The 23,328-nt window shown below is 32.8% G+C and overlaps 4 protein-coding genes across 9 annotated transcripts; all 4 read left to right on the forward strand.

The window, feature by feature from the left end:
• The first annotated feature begins 4,214 nt into the window (after nucleotides 1-4,214).
• LOC18050129 lies at nucleotides 4,215-8,612 on the forward strand. 6 transcript variants are annotated; one of them, XM_024188785.1, is made up of 7 exons: nucleotides 4,250-4,466; nucleotides 4,988-5,318; nucleotides 5,705-5,845; nucleotides 5,952-6,399; nucleotides 6,560-6,565; nucleotides 6,789-7,087; nucleotides 7,689-8,612. In XM_024188785.1, the coding sequence occupies exons 2-7, from the start codon at nucleotides 5,016-5,018 to the stop codon at nucleotides 8,031-8,033; spliced, it is 1,542 nt and encodes a 513-aa protein (XP_024044553.1). In that variant the 5' UTR covers nucleotides 4,250-4,466; nucleotides 4,988-5,015; the 3' UTR covers nucleotides 8,034-8,612. The 6 variants fall into 6 exon arrangements, with proteins under 6 accessions (XP_024044556.1, XP_024044557.1, XP_024044553.1 ...); XM_024188788.1 differs by lacking the exon at nucleotides 7,689-8,612 and having other exon boundaries at nucleotides 4,215-4,466; nucleotides 5,952-6,443; nucleotides 6,789-7,083; XM_024188786.1 differs by lacking the exon at nucleotides 6,560-6,565 and having other exon boundaries at nucleotides 4,254-4,466.
• A 171-nt stretch (nucleotides 8,613-8,783) lies between these two features.
• LOC18050130 (Werner Syndrome-like exonuclease) lies at nucleotides 8,784-9,380 on the forward strand. Its single transcript, XM_006444479.1, has one exon. It carries the CDS (start codon nucleotides 8,784-8,786, stop codon nucleotides 9,378-9,380), a length of 597 nt encoding a protein of 198 aa, XP_006444542.1.
• Nucleotides 9,381-12,283: 2,903 nt separating this feature from the next.
• LOC18050131 lies at nucleotides 12,284-14,705 on the forward strand. The gene is made up of 3 exons (XM_024189683.1): nucleotides 12,284-13,176; nucleotides 13,962-14,106; nucleotides 14,428-14,705. The coding sequence occupies exons 1-3, from the start codon at nucleotides 12,621-12,623 to the stop codon at nucleotides 14,489-14,491; spliced, it is 765 nt and encodes a 254-aa protein (XP_024045451.1). The 5' UTR covers nucleotides 12,284-12,620; the 3' UTR covers nucleotides 14,492-14,705.
• Nucleotides 14,706-21,078: 6,373 nt separating this feature from the next.
• On the forward strand, nucleotides 21,079-22,878 carry LOC18050132 (probable glycerol-3-phosphate acyltransferase 3). Its single transcript, XM_006444482.2, has 2 exons — nucleotides 21,079-21,810; nucleotides 21,918-22,878. The coding sequence occupies exons 1-2, from the start codon at nucleotides 21,079-21,081 to the stop codon at nucleotides 22,815-22,817; spliced, it is 1,632 nt and encodes a 543-aa protein (XP_006444545.1). The 3' UTR covers nucleotides 22,818-22,878.
• Nucleotides 22,879-23,328: the final 450 nt, after the last annotated feature.

Below are 23,328 nucleotides of genomic sequence, written 5' to 3' on the forward strand. Positions count from 1 at the left end.
AATAAATATAAATCAATAAGACTATTTAATTATTTAATTATTTTATCAATTACTTTAGATGTATTTTATTTTATCAAAAAATTAGTAAATAATATATATAAAAAAATCAATTATTGGTATTATTAATTTTATGATTATTTTTAATATTACATTAGTGATTATTAAATTTAGTAAAATCAATTATTGTAAGAAATTACTAAACAGTTAATTTTTTTAAGTGATAAATAAAAGGTGGTGTTATATATGAGATATTGCAAATGAATAATTTTTGTTCTTCCTATTCTAATCTCATCTAAACCCACTTATAAATTGAGATTGTTGATCTCATGATTTGACGACTAAATTAATTTAGTCCTCCCTAATCCAATCCAAGTAAAGTTGCTAAATGTGGGATAAAAAATTTAATTCTAAAGTTAATCTAATGCCTAACATTATTATTTGGGATATACAAATATTAGAGTCTCTCTTTCAATTCTCAAAGTTTTTATTTCATGTAACTAATAGCCGTGCAAAATTGCCAACTTCACCGCACCACTTTACTTCATTATTTTTTTATTTATTTTTATCTCATTTCAAAATTTATGTTTAGCGCAATATTAAAATTATGGTATTAATATCGTGATAAATATAAACTTTATAAATTATACATAAGACCTATAAATAGAAGGTAAAAAAAAAAATTAATATAAGAGTGGTAAATTAGTATTTTAAAATTACAAACAAAACAAACGCTTTCAAAAATAACATTAAACTTTAATTAGACAAAAATAGTTTATATATTTTATTTAATTAAACAAAAAATCTTATTGATGAATTGAAAACAAAAGAAATTTGTATTTGAAACAATTGGAATAAGTTTTATTGAATTTTTTTTACCATAAATTTATATTTGTTCAAAAACATTTATATTTTTTTTTCAAGTTCTATCACAGTATTTGCTTACTATGCATTAATTAAGCAATTTTTTTTTCTTGATGTCAATTAGGTCAAAACAAAATAAAAAGATATTCTTCTATTACTAGATATATATGATATATCAATAAATTGGATTTAATTTTCAACTTATACACACTTCATGTAGTTTTAAACTTTATTTCTTAATTATAGTTAAAGATTATTTGGGGTTGTTTTTTAGGAGGTTTAGAATGATATAAAATCACCTTATCTTACAAATAGTTTTAAAAACATGAAAATAATAATTTAGAATAAGTTTTATTTTCAATAAAATTTCACACATAACTTCACATGTGCTAGACAAACCCAAAACTATCATTATTCAGTTTATAAATAAAAACAATAAATTTATAAGGTATTTATTATAATGAATTTTGATTTTACATTTGTAATTTTTTTTCAATTACTCTTGTATTAATTTACTTATTTTGCCATCCATCTACATAATTCATGTTTTATTTTACATTTAATGTTGATTTACGAGTTTTATGTTACATCTATAAGTTTTATTTTATTTACTAATAATATACCAATTTGCCACACATTCGTTAATTAACTTATTTTACCTTTTATTTACAAGTCTTATATTTCTTTTACATAATTTATGCTTTATTTTATTTAATGTTGATGTACAAGTTTTATATTGCATTTGTAAATTTTTTGTTTCGTTTATCAATAATACAATTTACCACTCCTTATATTCATTTACTTATTTTACATTTAATTTACAATTCTTATGTTTTATACACATAATTTATGTTTTGTATTACACTTAATATTGGTTTAAAAGTTTTTACATTTGTAAGATTTTGTTTTGTTTACCAATAATAAACTAATTTATCATTCCTATGTTATTTAATTGTTTTATTATCTATTTACAAGTTTTGTAATATCTTTTGTTTTATTTATATAATTCATTCTTAATTAGGATAAAATCACAGCATCATAGACCTTTTTTTTATCATTTAGTTATAAGTTATCATAAATTTAACTAGACAAACTCTATAGATTAATGATGGATGAAAATTAATGTAATTAATTAATTATATTTTTAAGTATATGTAAAGTTAAATTAATTTTTAGTCTCTACCTCACTAAAATTCGATCATGAATAACCACACGAAAAAAAATAAAAATTATTCAACCAAATCACAAATTCGCATAGCTGCAAAGAAAACTTAGCTAGTGTATGTATGGGTATACAATTCCATAATCCAGAATATATGACGAATTTCAAAATCAACAGGAATCCCATTTGTTGTTGAATTATCCAAAAAGTCTCCTTTCCATTTAATAGCCTCAGTACAGATTGCAAGAAAAAATATTATTCAATAGCTTATATTTAAATAAAAATAATTTTAAGGATCTTTGACACAGACTCGAAAGTGTATCACTCCAAAATATAAGAGTGTTTAGTTATAATATAACTTGATGAGTCCGGGATCGAACCACAGGAAATTTTAAATCTAATTGTCAATTTATTAAACAAAGAAAATTAATTGTGGGGAAAAGAAATTATTTGAAATCAATTTAAAATTTGGCTAAGGTTATGAGATCCACTCTCAGTATTTAAACTATAATTTTAATATTCTCTCGTTTATATTTTGTCTCACTTTTACCAGTTAATTATTATATTATTTAATTCTATGTGTATAAATAAATATAGAAATAAGTACCTAATGATGTGCCACACTATATTAATGTGTCGACATTATGTCAAAATACTATACAGATCAAAAAATTATTATGACATAAAAATAACTAGAAAAGAATAAAATAAACTTTAAAACTCATTTGATAAAATAATAAATTTAATAATTTGAAACATTGAGCTTCAATTTTTACCTCAGCTTAGTAAAATTAGTCACTTATATTAAGAGAAAACACAACACTTCCTTTAATTGATAAACTTTTGAAATATGTTATAAAGAAAAATGATATAGACGAAAACAAGAAAATAAAAGAAACAAATAAAGAAAGAAATTCTTCAACTACACCCTTGGCTAACACTCTCTCTCATAACTCAGCTCCCTAGCTTCTCGTCTCTTCTTCAACTCATTTGCCTCCTTTTTATAGGCAACAAATGCTTTAACTTAATTTATTTATTATTTTATTATTAGTATTTATATTATCATCTTTTTTAAATGTGTGATGGTCAAGTGGCCATCATGAGAAAATAAATTGTTTGGTTTTTGTTCTTTTGTTTTTATTTTTTATTTTTTATTCATTTTTCATTTTATTTATTTATTTACATCTTCTCAATAATGCTTTCAAATTGCTCCAGCAGTCATTCTTTGTTCCCGCTTTCAATTCCAATTCATTCCTGAAAAATATTTATAAGATAAAAATTAACATATTGCTAATTAATTTAACACAAAAATTTATTTGGGAGCATTCATATAATCTATAAGTTAAGCACGCATTAATCAACACTTTAAGTGAAAAATTAATAATTTATCCTTATTACACGTACACTTTTTAGTGTTAATCAACCTCAATAATTGAGTTTCAACTAAGTTTTAATTGTTATAATATTCATTTATTAGATTATATAATTTTAATTTCATTAGTTGTGAAATTCATTATCTAATAAATAAATAACAAATAATAATAGTTGGGGATTCAAATTAAGACTCAATTATTTGGAATCTTCGAATCCTAATATTATTGTTAAATCAAGTACATATATTAAATATTAATGTTAATAAAATTGTGTTACGGTATTTTAATTTAAAATTTTGACTAAAATTGTTAACACTAATGTTTAGTCAAGAAATCCAATGATGAATGAATAACATTATGAAATGTTACTTTTGAGTTTCAATATGAATACATGAAAACAATAACTCAAAATTTATATTAAAATTTTAAACAAAAATTAAATTAAAAAACCCCCACCATAAAATAATAGAAAAATAATTTACGCGCAATCCCCAACAATTCCTGAAGTATAAAGATGTCTTGGTTTTGATTCTGATCCATGGAATTTCTATTAAATTTTTGTCAATCAAATATTAAATTAATCTAATTATTTTGCACATAATATATTTTAAAATTATTAAAGCTCTACAATATAAAGTTCTAATGACATATAAATTGATTATATAATTTGACGAAATTTTACTTCTCCAAGATACGAGTCCTTGGATACTCTATTTCCCTGCGGGACCTGCTCAGCTGCTCTAACTAAAATACGGGAGTTCTTCTCAAAAAAAAAAAACTAAAAACTAAAATACGGGAGTTCGGGACGAGTTCCTAGAAAAGGCACGTGCTCACCGGTGCACGAAAGTCGAAACGGACTGGAGTAGTTGCTTTGGCAGAATGCAGCGATAAAAATGAGAATTTGGAAAAATATAGGGAAAAAAATGAAAATTCTTGGAGAAAGAAGGCACTAAAATAAATAACAGAAAGAAATAATAAAACTAAACCAACCAACCGACTACCGAGAATCCACCAGCCCTAGTTTCTGTTCAGTCTCCTCTGCTCCCCGCTGCCTGTTCGGCCATCTTCAGGTATGAAATTCTTTTTTTACTTCTTCTCCGTTTGTTTACGAATCCCTACTTACTCTGATTTGAATTTTTATTTGCTGTTGGTTGGATTTAAATTTAGTCATTGTCGAACATGTAAGCTAACGACTTCATTTTTTGAAATTAGTCTCACTTTTGAGTTTGATGGCATAATTATGATATTTCGCCCCAAAGTTCTTCGCTTTTACTGTCAGTTTTCTTTTGCAGTTACGCAGACAAACTTAGATTAACCGGATATGTTTTTTACTCGTCAACCTGCAAGTCAAGAGTTCGTCAATTTGCATTTATTTATTTATTTAATTTTTAAAAAAAATTATTGACTAAGGACAAATTTTCTGCGGAGGTCTGCATTTAAAACCGTTTCTAGGAGCAAGTTTAGCTCGATGTTTTAAGGATTTACACAAAATTTTAACCATGATTTCATATGCCTTTTGGTTGAACTTTGTTTGTACTTTTGTTTCCTTCTTCAATTTCACTCATTGTAGTGATTTATGTTGGTACTGCAGGTCTAATTTATAGTTAACTTTCTTTCACATGGCAAAAAGACCAGATCCAGATGACGATGATGATTTTAGCGAACTCTACAAGGAATACACGGGCCCACCAGGAAGCATGGTTGCCACGTCGCAAGAAAAGGCAAAAGCAAACAAGCGTTCATTAGCAGGTTCTGACGAGGAAGAGGAACCGCGCGACCCCAATGCTGTCCCGACCGATTTCACTAGCAGAGAAGCTAAGGTTTGGGAGGCAAAATCAAAAGCTACTGAAAGGAATTGGAAGAAGAGGAAAGAAGAAGAAATGATTTGCAAAATATGTGGAGAATCAGGTCACTTTACTCAGGTATTGTTCCTTTTTTTTCCTGCAAATATAGTGTTATATGTTAGAAAATGTTATGAATTGCCTTCACACGAAGCTATGAGCGTAGATACATTCATGTATGAGTAATTGATTCAGTAACTAGTCAATGGTTATCGTTTTGCTGCATGATACGCTACCGTAATTTCTAGGCTCTTACGATTTGCACAATACTAGGTCTACAGGCCTATTGACCTGAGTTTAGAATTTGAGATTGGTGCCTGACCAGCTGTTTAATTACTTCATTTTAATGAGCCTGTTTTGATATAAGGATGCCATTGAGGTCCTGCGTGTATTAGTTTCTTTCTGTACTAATCTGATTTAAGACTTATTTGATTTTAATCTAATAATCATTTGTGGACATTGATAAGATCCTTCCATACGGCCCCTCTCCTCTCCACTGCATCACAATCTCAATATCAAACCCCATATATCAAATAACGACAGTGGCACACATGTGCAAACCAACATTTGCAGTCTCAAGGAGGTTGGTGAGGGGTCAGAGGGAAGAGGTTTTCATTCTTTTAACCACGATATTTTTCTAAGATATTATTTTATTTATTTATTTATTTATTTTTAATGGGATTATGCATTCCTTGCTACCTGGTACTTATATAGGGGTGCCCCTCGACTCTCGGAGCAAATCGCAAGTCTCAAGATTTTTTTGAAAGGGTAGCTGCACGAGATAAGCATGTGAGAGCACTTTTTACAGAGAAAGTGATACAGAGAATTGAAAAGGATATCAGTTGCAAAATCAAAATGGATGAGAAATTTATTATAGTCAGTGGAAAGGATAGGTTAATTCTGTCAAAAGGTGTGGATGCAGTGCACAAAATTATTAAGGAGGAGGGTGATCAGAGGGGTACATCTAGTTCTCACAAGAGTAAATCTAGGTCGCCAGAGCAAAGTCCTGTTGGTACACAGTTACGACGCTCTGAATCCCAAAGGTCTCATCCGGTTTCACATAATGCATCACATTTTCACCAGCGTATTTGTAGGCAGGATAAGGTAGTGGAAGACCGTGTCCGTGAAGATGTCCAGAAATTTTCAAGGGGTTCTCCACAAGGTAGGGACAGCATAGGATATCTTTACGGCATCCATAGAAAGCCGGTAATTCCATGCTCGTAGCTTGTTAGGTCCCTAGCGTGATTTATGTGACTTCTAAATATTGTTTACCTAATGTAAATTCTTAATGATTCTGCTTGTTGCTTATCATTTGTTTGCAGCAAGAGGTAAGTTCTTATGTTCAAGCATTATGTGTACGAATCTGAAGTTACTTACGTGAGTGGGTCTGAATTGATCGGAATGTCCCCAAAACGAAATTATTTACTGAAAGCATATCTGGATTGCTACGGATGGTTCACTATGTGAATATAAGATAGTATGTCTAGTTAAAGATACCAACTATGTTAGCATCTCGAATCAAGTGCTTAACGTACTCTTCATTTCATGAAGCTTATGGTAGTGATGGAGCTAGAGGTCGTTCAAGCCATTCTAAATCTCCTGGCCGTCCCCCTTATGCTAGCAATTTGCATAATTCGTATGATGGTCATAATCAGAGCATGGGTGGTTACAGAAATGATGGATGGGATATTGAGAGACGGGGATCAGATATGCAATCAGGCCATCAGTTTGAATACCCTGCATTTCCTAAGACATTGGATGAGTTAGAATTGGATTATACGAGGGAAGCTATGGAACTTGGAAGGATTCGTGATAAGGAAGAAGATGAAGAGAACTACAAGCATCGTGAGGTATGTGTTTTTGTTGCAGTGCATGCTTCTTCTGGTTACTGTCTTGAACAATTTTGCACTTTTTTTTTTATTATTATTATATGTATTCTGGAGTTGTTGGATAATTTTGCGCTAAAATTCATTCATGGTTAAAGGATTCCATTTGACAAAGCCAAGCAAATTTCTAGTTATATGTGTTTATTTTATTTAATTTTTCTCTTCGGGTTAAGTTATAGCCCATTTAGGTACCATTCAAAGAATGGACTCTCAGTAGGTAGTGAGTTACATCTTGAATATTTTTGTTTTCTAACCTACAAGTATTAGTTGATGTTGGTCATCCAACTCTGTCCACACTCCCATTCCACTTGATTGTTTATTTGTACATTTTTCTTATATCTTTCAGAGTTGAATCCAAGTTAGACGTAGCCAACAATCTGATTTATCGAGAATGAATGATTGTAATTAAATATTGTATTTCTCATCCAAAGAAACATTCTTTATTACTAAGAACTGAAGGTTATTTGGTCTTCTGCATTTATGAAATAAAAACCATAATCCCTCTGGCTGTTTACTATGCTGTTTAGGAATTCAAATATCTTACTTTTGCTGTTTTGGGTTTCAGACTATCAGGGAGATGAGAGAGAGTTACATGAAGAAACTGACTCAGGTAAGGGCCATGCATGCAAAACAGTGGGAGGAGTTTCTTCAACTTGATGGCCAAAGGCATCAGCATCAAGCTCGAGAGCAAATGTCTGCCTCAGGTTTTGGTGGTTACAAACAGCATAACTATTCCAGCTACGATGGTTCTTCAACAAATTCTGAATATGCTGGAACTAGTTATCCTATGGATTCAAGAGGCAGGTACCCAAACCCCATGGAAACTTATCCTTCGAGGGCTCATGACACCCACGGTGGGTTTCAGCGTCAGAGACGTGAGGAATTTGGGAAGGCTTACAATCGATACTAAATTGGCATACAGGAGTTGAGGTGGTGAGTTGTATCATCCTTCAATCGAGTAGAAGAAAATTTTAGTCAATGCCATCTATGTGTCGTATTCGCCACTCATTCTTGACTGCCCATCATCTTATCTTCAATCGTGGTTCGGGTAGGAGTAATGCACAGGGAGCCTCATATCTACGCAAGTAACTGAAGTATATTGTTGAGAAGGGAACAGTGACACATTGACTATGCTGTAGCGGTTTGTTCCCACCGACTTTGGTGGTTCAGAATTGTTCAGAACTTTTGTTGTAAGGATTTTAGATACTGCTTTGGCTAGGGTTAGTAGCATTAAGAAATTATCAACTCCCAATAGAGATGATAATTTGCTTGTACTCAACGATTTCATCTGGTTCAAGTAGAAGTTCTTTTTCCTTCTTGAAAAATTTGTGAGCTCATTCCGTCTGTTTCCTTATTCCATGCGCCAACTGTGGAGCATTAGGGAATAATTCGGTTTGTATTAACTGAAGCTTTGTCAACGAAAGACCATTGGAAACATGGTTACAAAATAATGGTAAAAACATTATACAAATATTCCATGCTGTTGAAATCCCCAATGGAAATGTTTCGTCTTCATACATGATTGTTTTAGAATTGTTAATTGAACCAAAAGCTTTTCAGTTTTCTTAGATTAATAAATGTAACCTTTCGGCCCTCGAATTCTTCAAAATATAAATGATTGATGAGTCAAAACAGGGATCCCTAAAAACAAGTTTCGAAAATGGCCTACGCACAGTCGATTTCTTTCTGTGGCAAAATCATAGAAACAACAGTCACATCCACAACTTCTGTAGTAGAAAATTGGTTGCTCAAAATTCGATCATTGCACAGCGCACAAATACTCATTGTAGGATTGAATTGTAAGTGGAAGCCGCATCCTATACCATCACTCAGCGGCAAAATTGCCACCTTGCAACTCTGCGTTGATACCAAGTGTCTCATTCTACAACTACTTTATATGGACTGCATTCCCTTGTCTATTAAGAACTTTCTGAGCGATCCTAACGTCGTTTTTGTGGGAATTGAGGTTGAAGAGATTATGTCGAAGCTTAAAAACGAGTATGGACTCTGCATTAAGAAGAAGATCGACGTTCGCACTCTAGCAAAATTGCATTTTCCGATTAGTTGCCTTGGAAAACCCGGCTTAAAGGTCCTTGCTTATCAGTTGCTGCGGCTGCGTCCGTGGAAACCAAAGAAGGTTTGCATGAATAATTTGGAATCTGGGTTTCTTGATACAGAGCTTATTAAATTTGCATGTATTGATGCGTATGTTTCTTGTGCAATTGGCACAAAGCTGCTTCTCGAAGAGACACAATGAACTTATCACTGTCCCATTGCTATATATATTTACTGTCCAGAAATTTTGTAACAAGTAAACAGTAGCAAATTGTGCCTTTATAATTTGTTGTCATTTCTAGTCACCTTCTATGCATGGATACAACGCAAATTGTTTGAATTCAAGATTTGCGGTACGAAGCTACAAAGGGAGCTTATTAAGTTATCATCTTATTACATTTCTAATAAACTTGTTCTGCCATAAGATTCTTGGGGGGCTCTACTTGTTTTTGTGGTATCCAAATTGTCTCAAGTGCTTGAATTGTAACAAGTAAGAACTTGTTATGGCCATATGGTACTTTAATTATGTTCTCATAATTTCTTTCTATTAACAATTCCATCAGTTTGTTTCTGTTGCAATCTAGTGAGCTTTCAGGTATAGTTAGATAGGGCGTATTATTATTATAATTACTTCAATAATTTATTATGTATACCATAATGTATGTATATAATAAGAAAATAAAAATGCGGTTACTAGCTTGCAAAATGTAATACATGTACTCCTACATTTGAACCCCCGTCGTTGCCTTGGATTCTCTTTGTTCTATTTATGCTCTCAATTCTTTGGCAGCTACATGCTGTCCGAAGTCTTAATAAACTTTTTATCTCTTTACCCTCACCGATTTGAGTATCCATTTTCAACTGATTCCAAATTCCAAAGTCTGCTAATCCTAACATTTTCAAGAACAACAAGCACCGGTACCGCAATTCACTCCAAATTACGTATTTTCAAATAGTTAAGGTGTGATAGTATAAATCTTTACCTTATTCAATCCTAGGAAACTGTAAAGCAATCTCTCTTTGTTTGATTGATCAATGTGTGATATTCCAAATCCTTGTTACTAATGGAATCAAAGTGATCTCTGCATTGATCAGAAGATCCTTTTAGTTTGACTAGAATCCGTTACTTGAACAAGCGAATACTAATATAATAGAAAGGACTATCTTTTTTTGTGTACTTGTGTATATTTTCTCCAGTTTCATTGCTACGGCAGACTTTACACAATTGATTGGGTCATAGACCCTTTAACACAATATAAGTTGTTGAAAGGTTCTGTTTTTACTTGGTTTTGACCTCTATTTTAATATATTAAAAAAAGATAAATTACATACGCACAACTTTTATTTTGTCACATGTATATTTAACCACTATAAAATTTTAAGATATCTTTTACACCACTTTTGTTTTTTAACTTATATCAATAGACCAATTTGATACTAAAAATAATTATTTTACCCCTAAATGAATTAAAAGATTATTTCGTTCTATAAAATTTTGAAAAACAAAAAATTATAATTACATAAATACCCATAAATTTAATAAAATAAATAAGTCTCAAAATCTAAGATGATCATTTTTAAATGAAATTATAATTATAGAAAATTAACATCTTGTAATTGTAATTTTTTGTAATTATATATTTTTTTTGTAATTAAATTAAGTATAGGAAAGCTTACAAAATTAACATGAAGAGAAAAACTCCCTATAATTATTGCAAACTTCCCTATAATTAATATTAAGAAACTTCCCTATACAAATTAAATGCAATTATAATTATAAAAAAATTAACATGATAATTTTTAAATAAAATTGTAACTATAAAAATTATCATATTGGATCTAGATTTACTTATTTTATTAAATTTAGGAGTATTATTGTAATTATAATTTTTTATTTTTAAAAATTTTATAGAATAAAATGATCTTTTAATTCATTTATGAGTAAATTAATCATTTTTTAGTGTCAAAGTAATTTATTGATATAAGCTTATAAATAAAAACAGTACAAAGAATATATTAAAATTTTGTGAAGATTAAATATACTTACGATAAAAGAAATGGATGAGATGTACGTATTATCCACAAATGAGAAAAATACCGAATAACGTAATATTGTTTACGTAAGAAATCAATATAATAATATTAAATTAAATACCGAATAAGCCTGCAACTCTACTAATTATTTAAATATAAATTTGGTACTTAATGGGCTTTTGTATGGTACTGTGTGATCGGAAAATACTATATTAAGGGGCGGGCATCTCTCTCCGCCTAGACGGAGAAAAGCCAGCTGGCCATTTTGGGCTAAACTCTATTTTCTTTTCTTTTTAAATAATTATTTTTGTGCTATTGTTTGTTCCTCCTGAAAAGAAATAAATATCATTTATCGTGCTTTTAATTTAGAAATTTGACCCAAATTTGAAAACTTGTCAGATAGTAAAGCATATGGAGCCCTTGACACGTAACTCTAACAACCGGCTAGTACCGGTAGCCGTCCCAGGAAGAGCTGACACGTTCAACAGCTAAAATCTAAAATAATATTTCCAGGTTCCAACGAACATCGGCGACGCTGAAAAAAAAAAAAAATCTATAATATTACCGTTCGTTTTCCATTTTTATTTATTTACTATATATAATTTATTGGAAAAACAATCAATTCAGGTGTCTAGCTTGAATTTGAGGATAAATATCTTCATTTAATCAGATGCCAAACATAAACATATGATCTCGCACTCACCGTCGTCGCTATCCATCGATTTTACGGGCTTCTTTGCTTCACCCAAAGGCACGTTCAATTTCCTTGTTTTAAAATACTGCTTTTTTTTTTTTTTTTCATAGCAGCATTATTGATTCTGACTTCTATCTTGTCACCCGTTAACTTAGGAAAAGAAAGTTCAAGGAATGTTTTAAATTAATATCATTTTTTTTTTAATTTTTTTGTTTCTGGTTTTTTTTGTTTGTTTGTTTGTTTGTTTGTTTTCCGGTTGTTTCGTATTTGGTGATTTCTTTGTATAGGAAAATTGCTGTTGTGTGTGTGTTAAAGGAACAGAGATACAGCATTTCTCATTTGGTGTTATTTTGTGCTGCAATTTATCGAAGTGCAGGATTTGGTTCATTGCTTGAAGTTTGGAGGTCGGTGTGAACAAAGGTTCAAACTGTTTTGGGTGTTTGGTCCTCGACTGTTGAAATTTCGAGGACATGGGATAAAATTGACATAGAGACAGAAATACTTGTATCGATTATGAAGGATAATGCTGCCAAAAATCTTTTTAGGTTCCTCGGATATTGATCTTGTTCACGTGTTTTCGTAATTTGTTCAATTCAAAACAGGCAAAGGTTATCTTCATTTAGCTTGAATCCCTTGTTTATTATCTTGGAGTAGATTGTTTGTATATCTATCAGAGTTAAAGTTGGGGGAGAGATATTATACAGACTTTTCTGAATGGATCATTTGGATTTAAGAGACAAGGAGTTTGAAGTAGATCTTGAAAGTGGTGGGACTACCAGTGAGGAGGATGGAACCAGGGATCTGGTTTCGGCAAATAGACAAACAAATAGAATATTCAATTGGGTTTGGACTGGTCATTTTGGCACTGATAGTCCAGTCAACGGTAACTGTGACACGAACTTCTGCAGCAATTTAACAAAATTTGGGGAAACTGTGAATGAGAATATGCAGTCATTGTTAGAAAAGAATTTGGAAGGTGATTGCAAAGAAAGTGTTGCCCCGTTGGAGAAGAAGAGTGTGGAAGGGAAGTATAAAAAACCCAACTCTAGGAAAGCTCCCAAGCCACCCCGTCCTCCTAAAGGTCCATCATTGGATGCTGCTGACCATGAGTTGGTAAGGGAAATTGCTGAGCTTGCCATGAGAAAGCGTGCCAGGATTGAAAGAATTAAAGCGTTGAAGAAGATCAAAAATACTAAGGGATCCAATTCATGCAGTAGTCTATCCGCCATGATCATCACACTTATCTTTTGTCTCATTGTTATCTTTCAAGGTGCTATAGCATGAGTCTGATCGGTTTTCATCCAATCTATTGTTATCCTTTTTTTATAATTCACGTGTCTGGAAAGACTGAGTCCTGTTTCCTTGTAATCTATATTTGATTCTTAGGCAGAACTTCAGAAATAGGTCCCTAAGCCATTGTCATTTTTTAATTTGCATTAGTGTGCCTAAAATCTGCTATGACGTGTAAATTGTAATTTAGAGTGTAATTTAACTTTTTAAATTATCATTGTTTCAGAATTCTAAAATTTCATTCTACCTTCAATTTTCTAGTCTTTGTGAGTTTTCATAAATGATCTGAACATCCATTCCTGTGGTACCATTCCATTTTGTAATTTCTCCAGCTACAAACCTTTATTGTTTCAGAATGCAAATTTCTTGTTTCAACTGGTTACCTCATTAATAACTTTCTCAGGTTGCATCAGTTGATTTTTATGACTACTTGATTGTTGAACAGCCTAACTGGAAACAATATTTAGCTTATTTTAGTATGCATTATATTTTTCTCATTTGTGGATAATACTCTTTTGGTCCAATTATGCCTTCCAGGGTACGGAACTTCATTGTTTCTGCCATGCTTCCTGGACTTTACAGGCTAATCTAACTTCCATAGTGTGGTAGAAAATGAAGTTGGGGTTGTCTTTCCATGATAAGTTCTGCTGTCTGTCGGGTTATTCCAGTCTCCTATTTTCCTATCATATATCTGTCTTTGTCTGTGTCTGTGCTCGTGCACTAATTCATTCATGCATCTTTTCATTGTGGAAACTTTGATTGTAGGATTTTGCTTCAGAAACAGTGGCAGTGTGGGTATGCATGGGTCTCCTGCACCAGCAGTCACTGCAAGTGAGAGTCTGATTTCTATTCAGTTTTACAAGAGTTTCTCTGCCCGTGAAAGTGATGGACCTGGCGCTGGCTCTGTTAAGTATGTAGTTTTAATTTTATTTTTATTTTATTATCTTTGGCATGTCTAGTGAAAAATATTATCTTTTTCATGCATCCTATAGTATATTAGAAGAGTAATGCTATGTATCCCAACTGATGTAATACCTAATCTTCAATGATAAGTACTTGCATAACTACCACCTTAATGATGAAATGGTAAATCAAACCTTACTTAATTCATGAAAAATATTGATTAATGTCATAACAATTCTGAAACAAGGATGGAGCATTTTTCATATAGGAATCCAAGACACTGTGCCTCCTCTCAAATGTAATTCTTATGTCTCATTGTGTGACACAGTTTGGCAGAAGAGCGAGTTTCTGGTCTTGATTTTGAGGGAAGGCCTAATAAAGTTGCCAGATGAGATTGCAAAACCACGGAACATCCTTGCCATGTCATGGCTGTTCAATTTGTTGAAGTTTTGATCCCAGTAAACTGATGCCTGTGCAGCACCTGACCTAACCATTCTTATTTCTGTAAATAATGTACATACCATCAATCTGTAGCAGATATTTGTTATTGTTTAGCTTCTACATGGATTTCATTTCCGGGTTTAAATTTGAAATGAGTTTGTTATATGATTGTTGGTCATGGCATTGGATGAATTTTCTTTTTCCTATTCTCTTTTCACTCTAGTGTATGGTATCTCGCTTCGATGCCGAGATTTAGAATGTACAGAGCTAAGGGTTGTAGAAAATCTGATTTGATCTCAAAGACTACCACTTTCCATTGAGCTTTGAAACATTGAATGTTGCCTGCAACAAAAGAATGGTTAACATTATAGGCTTTTTAGCACAGGTGTGCAACTATTGAATCGTTGAATCTTTGCAAAATCTTTTGTTTTTACTATATTTTTATTGGTGCTGTCAGTCTAATGCTGATGTCGCCCTACCATTAAAGAACCAAAAATGATATTACATTTAAAATCAAGAGAAATTTATATACTTAAGATTACAGGATAAAATATTGCCACAACTCATTCATCAAAGATTAAATACAGTCAATTGACAGTTGCACGCCAATGAGGACGATGGTTTCAATCCCAACTGGCAGCCGCAGCCTGCACACCCAATCGAAGACAGCTAGCTGCAGGACCTCGCCGCCTATGAACTCGCCGCTCGCCCAAATCCGATGACAGCTGGACAACCGATCCAAGACAGTTGGGATTGAAGGCGAAGAAGAAGAAGAAGAAGAAGGAATGATAACAAAGAAGTTGAAGAAGGAAACGAAGAAGAAGATGAAAGAAAACGAATAAAAGGAGAAGAAGAGTAAGAAAACATGACAGAGAAAAAGAAAGAACAAAATGAAGGAATGGGAGTAGAACGTAAGCATGTGCACTTTTTTTTTTTTTTTTCAATTTAGTTCTTATTCTTATTTAGAATTTTTAAATTTTTGTAATAATTAAAAGATAATAACCCATGCAATTAAATTAAAAAAACTTTATTTTATTACATCTTTTTAAGGCGCGAGATAACGCTTATGACTTCAAAGGTTTTCTTAGAGACGATGAATATTTTATTTATTATTATTTTAAAGAGAAGGAGAAGTGATTTATTGTGCATCTTTGGTCGGAATATGGATCCTCTTCTAATATGATATTAGTATGAGTAAATTCTGTTAATATGATTGGTGGTTAATAAATTAAAAAAATAGTTAAATTTTAATCATCCACTAACAATAAAAACACAGTTGGCACAAGATCTGTAAAAAATCAGGAGTGCTCAGATCAGAAGAGAATCTTAATCCCTTTGGTTGACCTCACTCTTTATTTTGATTGGGTTGAGATATTTTCATTTAACACTAGCTTGAAAAAAATAAAATGTGAGATTATTTACACTCTAAAACTACTTGGAATATTTTTATTTTAATGAAATAAATTACTCTAAGAATATTCATCATGTGAATTACTATTAAAGATAATTATTCTGAAACAATATAACATGAATTATTCTGAAACAATATAACATGATTAATTTGAATACTCGCATAGTACACTTATTATTCAACCTATAATTCTTTTACTTTAATTAGTAAACAAAAACTAGTCAAATTATATTAAAGAATTTGTTTACTACTTGATTCCATTTGATGTAAGTATATGCTAAATTTTTATTTTTTTTCTGTGGTTAATAGTTTTACTTTTATTGGTATTTTGTTTAAATTAATTTAATGGACTTAAGTTAGGTTATTTTTGGTAATTTAAAGAGCGTATAAAGTAAAAGTTAATATTTTTAAATTTAACATATGAATGTACAAAGTACTAGAGTGTTTAAAGTAATTTTTTGAGTATAAATAATCCTATCAAAAAATAATTGTAACTGTGAAAAAAAGTTGATAATGTGGAGAATGGCGAGGCTCAGAGAGGGCTAGGTCAGGCTGTGGCTTGACTTAGCGATCTCAATTTTTTTTATTTAATTACAAAATTTTCTTTACTGAAACATATGTAAGAATCTTATATTAATTAGTTACACCGCCTCTTCGAATGTCATCAAATTTTTGTCCAAGTTCATCATTTGAGGAGTAAATATATTACCTATATAATTTCAAATAATGTTTAGAACAAATATTTCAAGAGACAAAACTCATTATGTCTCTCATCATGAGGGGTATCTTTAATTTGTTATTAATAAAGTTATCTTGTGCAACAGAAAAGCAATGAATGGGGGGGGGGGGGGGGGGATCAACCCACTGTTACATGGTCTATATTTTGTTCCAATTAATTTATTTTATTTGTTTTTTTTTTTTGCTTTGAATAAGTCTTGTTACCTGTTGAATAAGGTAGAGTCCAAGCTGTTTTGGTAGCTAAATTGTTGGCACATGCCTGATGTTATGAAAAGACAATTGTATTTCCCATTATTTAAGTTAATGGAATAATGCTTTAAGGGCAACTCTGATTTTCAAAAAAAAAAAAAAAACTACTTGTAGTTTGGAGGTACAAGCTCCCTCAAACGAACCTGGTAAATTTAATTAGTTACTTTCCTTCTTAGTTATACAATAGGCAAAACCAAAAAAAGTTAAAATTAACTCATATATACCTAGAAAAATGTTGTTAACTTCACCACTGAATTTTGAGTGTTTAAATAATAATTTTGACAGAGATTATAAAAATTTTATAAATCTTTTTATCATTCAAGTAACGGAGAAATTAATTTAACTTTAAACAACAAGTATTTATCAAATGTTTAACATCTATCCAATCACAAAACCGAACAGGTTCGAAAGGCCAGGGTTACTATGTATACTATGACCCACGACCCTAAGACTCATCAAGCCGGCCCAACCAAAATTAATAACTTATTTTAAAAAATGGTTTTTGATTGGTGTGGTATGAGGATGAACTAGATTAAGATGGATGCGAATATTCATTTCCCTGCTTCGTATTTCATCAATAATTTACGAAGTTGAAAACAAAGGTTTATTTTTGTTGTCGGGTGAGGGGGCAGAACTACCCATGCTAAAAAAATTCAAAAAAATATGAAGTACTAAATCGAAATTCAACTAAGTTTAGTATATTTAATGAAGCCAACGAATTGTTATGGTGCGTATATTCATTATAACCTCTGCTTTTAGACTCCTCAATGTAAAAATTCTATTATATAATTTAGAGAGTCATTCTCTAAAGCATAAGCCCTAATTATTTTTTATTCGGGCATGTTTTTAAATTATGAGAGTTTAAAAAAGTTAGTTTTCAACTCTTATAAATCTTAAATCGTACAATTTTATATTTTATTAAAAGTAATTCTCTTAAACTGTATAGTTTAAAAGTGTGGCCTTATTAAAAAAATGAGGACGCTCGCACACGAGAATAATTTATAACTTTGATAGTTTATACTTTTTCCATTATGGTTCCGTAGTTTCAAAATCATGGTTCTCCCACTGATCTCCATTGTGCAAATTGTGCTGAAACATCTGGAAGAATTGCTTGCAACTTACCGAGCACGTAAAATCCGGATACTCCAAAATTGTTTTGTATAAACAATTCTGCGGGGCATGGCACAGCCAGGGTTCCATTAAATTGACAAACCTGATAGGTTGAAATTGGAGTTTTAATAAGTTATACAAATTCACGTCGGCCTAGAGTTGACCCCCAATAATTTAAATACTAATATAAATTATACACCGACCCATGCTTCATTCAAATCTCTTTTCAACTATTTCAAGAGCAGACATACGATTTGGATATACATGTACTTAACATGCCCATCCCCGGAAACTCAAATACATGTCGGTTCTCGGGTTCCATTCTTTTTGCTTGGTGCATTTATTTTGATAAAATAAAATTTGACTACATGAAGAAGCTGATGAACCACAATTTAAGATCAGATCTTACAAATTTGGAAAATTTCTGAATCACGAAATTTCTACATAGGTTCACACTCGCACCCCCTTTTGGTTTTGATGCTTATCCTGGATCTGTGTACACTCTTAACTATAGAATATATATACGTATATGGGTAATATGTAGGACCTTTTCTTCATTTATTCACAAAATATGGATAAAACCATATGAACCATATCATTATTTTAATGGTCCATTCCATCCATTGCCATTGCCCCTTTTTTAGTCGCACCTTTAACCTGTCCATCCTTTGAGCGCTTGTGGAAATATGCACAATCTTTATGGCAATAGAGGCCCTTAAAGCCATGTTTTGTAATAAAGACAGCATGGCACTTGGGGTCCATAGAGCTCTTTTTCGTTTGCTCATTTCTTCCTCCCAAATTAACGGCCATGCATGCATGCATGCATATTGCACAATTAATCCCAGTACACGAGCCTTCTCCGGGGGTTCGAATTCAATAATAAGAATTAAAAAAAGCGTGGTCGGCTATAATAATAAGAATTAAAAAAAGCGTGAGTTGTACTGATTTATTTTTAAAAAAATTATAATAGAAAAATAGACGCTGTTGACTACTCGATCATAATGTTGTGATATGCGACTACGCGATGTTGCCAAAATGAGTAGACCAAAAACAAATATAAGAGCATTTTTTTTTTAAATGAGAAAAAAAATATTATTAGTAAGGAAAAAGGTGAATAAGAACATAAGTTAAGTTGCAAAATAATATTTGTGCAAATTTCAAACATCCTCTAAAAACATTCTTCCAATTGGAAACCGGTGATAATCCCACCAAGTGAAGTAATTACAAGATAATCTAAAATTTGTCAAAGAGGTAACAACTGAATTTCCCACCCTCTAAATATGAGAACATTTAAAATTTCATTCACTTTAGATAATGAAAACAACTAACCATCTATCATGTAAAGAGGCCAGGGAGGGTTGTAAAAATAAGAGAATTGGCACGAGCTCAATCTCCTGCTGCCATGCATGCAAATTGCTCTCTGCACTACTTCGACGCTCACTTAGTTGCTTCCTCTACTCATTATGTGTTTGAGATCGGCTGGTTTGGTGGTAGAAAAAAAATTAAAAAAGAAAAAAAGAAAAATAAATGTGATAGTCATATGGGTGGATGGATCGAGTTCCTTCTGAAAGGTCAAATGGAGATAATTTAGCCACATTTCAAGCAAAATGGTTGCGGTTTAGTCTTAAAAAGTGCTCCTTATATCACCAACAAAGTGTTGGCTCCACTGGCAATGGAGTCCCCTTAAGTGGTTTGACTGGGTTTGCTCCCCAGTTCGAGTCGCAGGGAAGTCGCATTTGTTGGGAGAACCTGTGCCTCCCGGTTCGAGCGGGGACTTCTAGTCTGGGTTGTGGTACGGGCTTAAAGGTGACTCCCACTATTGGGGCCCTCCCCAGGATACCTCGTGGATAAGACCAAAAAAAAAAAAAGTGCTCCTTATATCTTGCAAACTACTCTTACAAATGTGACCACAATGAGCCTAGCATATAAAATAAATATTGTTGTATTATTATTTTTTAATTTTTTTTAAAATATTTAATTTAAAATTTTTAAGAGTTTAAACATGTTTTAAGTAAATACTAAAAAATTAAAAAACAAAGCCCCAAATTAAATTACATTAACATTTTTGAACTAAGCCGTTTGCATACGTCGCTGACTCAAGCCTTCCTTCCTATCTTGGAAAGCAGCACCGTCTAATTCAATGAGCTCGGGCCCCTGGAACCAAATTTTGTTTATTACCAATAAGTACTCGAACAGTGTACACTCTCCAGAGAACAGAATACAACGACATCGCTTCCGTTAATGGGGGCATCCACTAGTAAAACCAGCTGGATCTGCCTTTTCTCCCCAGAGCCTAAATCGCCGCCGCCGCTAATTAAACGGAGTTTTAAATCACAATCAGTTTCGTTGTGAACCTGTCGCCCAACATAATCTGTTTAATTATATGCCCCAGTTTGATCAACATGTATTTGAATTGCTATAATCCGCTAATTGCATTGTCCATCACCATGATAATGGCATTTAAACACCGCTCCATATTTGGGTGGTGAAAATACTTTTCTCTATTTTTAATTTTGGAAAATGTCTCCTAGTCAAGCAGTTAATGCACAACTTGAACGTTAACGAAATTATTTATAGCTTATGTAATATTCTGCGAACAGTTTGTTTCATCATCCGTAAAATATTTACTATAGTACGTTACTATGTAGCTTCAATTCAACTAATATCATTCACATCATTGATACAAACACGGACACACCTCCGTTTATTCTCTCTCTCTCTCTGAAAAGTCCCAACGCGGCGGGGTCGCTAATTAATCTTTAACCTTGTTTCAACTCTCATTACTTTTCCCTAAACTGCAGCTTAGACACCGAAAGCGGAAAAGGCAGCAGCAGCACAGTCGTGGTTGACTTCTTCCATCAAAATAAAAGTCAGCGAGTCAAGAAAATGGCATGCTTGTAATAATTTAAAAAGTGTGAGGGCATTCTCAAACGTTCATTCTATAAAAGGGCATAAGGTTCTCACTTCTCTGTACGTTATATCAAATTCAGTTCACAATACCTCGCGTTCGGATACAAACAAATATCTAAGATGTGTCCAACCATCAAATTCTCATTTTTTAAAACCCTTTTCTTCTTTTTTATTCGCACAGTCTTCGGACAGTTTAGGAACCCTAAAGCTCTCCACAGAAGTGTCAGCAACCTCCATGCAACTCATAGTGGCAGTAGTAAATATCAAAAGTACACTTCTCTTGTTCACATATCAGACCAGGTGTCAGAGCGAACCTTGATCTTTAACGTGGAGGGGTTTTTACTAAAATCATCGTCTTTGTTTCCATATTTCATGCTTGTAGCCTTTGAAGCAGGAGGGCTCATAAGGGCTTTCCTTTTATTCATTTTGTACCCACTTATTTGTTTAGCTGGTGAAGAAATGGGCTTGAAGATAATGGTCATGGTATCCTTCTTCTGGGTCAAAAAAGACAACTTCAGAGTTGGAAGAGCAGTTCTGCCGAAGTTCTTCTTGGAGAACGTGGGATTAGAAATATTTGAGGTATTGAAGAAAGGAGGCAAAACGGTGGCCGTGAGTAATATGCCTCAGGTTATGATTGATAGTTTCTTAAGAGATTATTTGGATATTGATCTTGTGGTTGGAAGAGAGCTGAAGGTTTTTTGTGGTTACTTTGTCGGACTCATGGAAGATAAAAAGAAAAACATTCTTGTTTTACAGGAGATAATTAAACAAGAAAACAGTGGTGATGTTATCGGCATTAGTTCCCTAAACTCGTCACTTGATCACTACAAGTTGTTCCTTCAGCAGTGTAATGTGAGTTTTTTTTTTGGTATACTCTTTTCGTTCTGACTTGACTTTAATTTATTTCATATCAAAATATTAATGTGTTGTTATCGTGCATTGTTGCACTTGCAATACAGGAGGTTTACTTGGTGAGAAGCACTGACAAGCGGAGCTGGCAACACCTATCAAGGGACAAATACCCAAAGCCACTCATTTTCCACGATGGTAGACTGGCTTTTAGACCAGCGCTATCAGATTGTCTAGCCATGTTCATGTGGTTTCCATTTGGTCTCGTTGTCGCTATCATCAGGTCCTTTGTCGCTTTAACCCTACCCTTTGAGATTTCCACCCCCACACTGATATTCTCTGGCTTGCGCTTCACAGTAATTACTAAACCAAAAACATCCCGTTCATTTCAAAATTCCAGGGATTGCCAAAAAACCGAGCGTACTCTTTATGTTTGTAACCATAGGACATTATTAGATCCTCTATACCTATCTTTTGCGTTAAAGAAAAATGTGACAGCCGTTACCTACAGCCTGAGCAGAATGTCAGAGATCTTAGCCCCTATCAAAACCGTCCGAATGACAAGAAACAGGGATCAAGATGCTAAGCTGGTGAAGAGCTTATTAAATCAAGGGGACTTAGTTATTTGCCCAGAAGGGACCACATGTAGGGAACCGTATCTCTTAAGATTCAGCCCTTTGTTCGCTGAAATGAGTGATAATATAATCCCTGTGGCTAGTAACTCCCATGTTACCATGTTCTACGGTACGACTGCTGGTGGGCTCAAATGCTTGGACCCGTTTTTCTTTCTCATGAATCCGTCACCAGGCTACACCATGCAGTTGCTTGAGGGGGTATCAGGACTGTCCATGTGTCAAGACGGCAATGAATCAAGATTTGATGTGGCCAATTATGTGCAAAGTGAGCTTGGCAAGGCATTGGGTTTTGAATGCACTAAGCTTACAAGAAGAGACAAGTACCAGATTTTGGCTGGGAATGACGGCATAGCTTGTACCAGTAGCAAATCCTAATTCCATAACTTTATCGAGATTGAAAGCTATCCTATCACACGTTATGCAGACATGTATTAATCGGTAGGTTTATCGTTTCTATGATTGTTCTGCGTTTTGTTTTAGGTAATTAGGGTGATAGATTATACGTACAAGTCTTTCTTCTGTTTTTATTTGGCGAGTACTTGCAAGTTGTGTACAAGTAAAATCTCATTGTTTATCTTTTTTGGTCGTTAGTTGTTGATGTAATTATAAGCTGCTATTGTGCATCCGTAATATCGATGGATTTGTAAGAAAAAAATGTCGTTTTGTTCCGGCTACTGAATCATGCTGGTGTTGGCAGAACAGCAAAAACACTCCCGATTTAGATAGGGTTGCTCTTTTGACTGCCGGACAAGGTTCGGGCATTTCTGCCTCTCAAAGCCACAGTGCTAATCTAATTTGTAGTCACTGATCTATTCATGGACATCAATGATAGATCTACACTCTACGAATTTAGTCATTCTCAAATCCAACTTATTTTACGGTGAAA

Source organism: Citrus clementina, unplaced genomic scaffold (assembly GCF_000493195.1).
Source record: "Citrus clementina cultivar Clemenules unplaced genomic scaffold, Citrus_clementina_v1.0 scaffold_3, whole genome shotgun sequence".
NCBI lineage: Eukaryota > Viridiplantae > Streptophyta > Magnoliopsida > Sapindales > Rutaceae > Citrus > Citrus x clementina.

What these genes read in the sequence shown, in the direction of transcription:
- LOC18050129 (XM_024188785.1), top strand. Translation starts at nt 5,016, where the DNA reads ATGGCAAAAAGACCAGATCCAGATGACGATGATGATTTTAGCGAACTC. An exon ending in AATCAGGTCACTTTACTCAG is followed by an intron (nt 5,319 to 5,704) that starts GTATTGTTCCTT and finishes GACATTGATAAG; the next exon opens with ATCCTTCCATACGGCCCCTC. An exon ending in TGAGGGGTCAGAGGGAAGAG is followed by an intron (nt 5,846 to 5,951) that starts GTTTTCATTCTT and finishes GTACTTATATAG; the next exon opens with GGGTGCCCCTCGACTCTCGG.
- LOC18050130 (XM_006444479.1), top strand. Translation starts at nt 8,784, where the DNA reads ATGGCCTACGCACAGTCGATTTCTTTCTGTGGCAAAATCATAGAAACA.
- LOC18050131 (XM_024189683.1), top strand. Translation starts at nt 12,621, where the DNA reads ATGGATCATTTGGATTTAAGAGACAAGGAGTTTGAAGTAGATCTTGAA. An exon ending in TCTCATTGTTATCTTTCAAG is followed by an intron (nt 13,177 to 13,961) that starts GTGCTATAGCAT and finishes CTTTGATTGTAG; the next exon opens with GATTTTGCTTCAGAAACAGT. An exon ending in CCTGGCGCTGGCTCTGTTAA is followed by an intron (nt 14,107 to 14,427) that starts GTATGTAGTTTT and finishes TGTGTGACACAG; the next exon opens with TTTGGCAGAAGAGCGAGTTT.
- LOC18050132 (XM_006444482.2), top strand. Translation starts at nt 21,079, where the DNA reads ATGTGTCCAACCATCAAATTCTCATTTTTTAAAACCCTTTTCTTCTTT. An exon ending in TGTTCCTTCAGCAGTGTAAT is followed by an intron (nt 21,811 to 21,917) that starts GTGAGTTTTTTT and finishes CTTGCAATACAG; the next exon opens with GAGGTTTACTTGGTGAGAAG.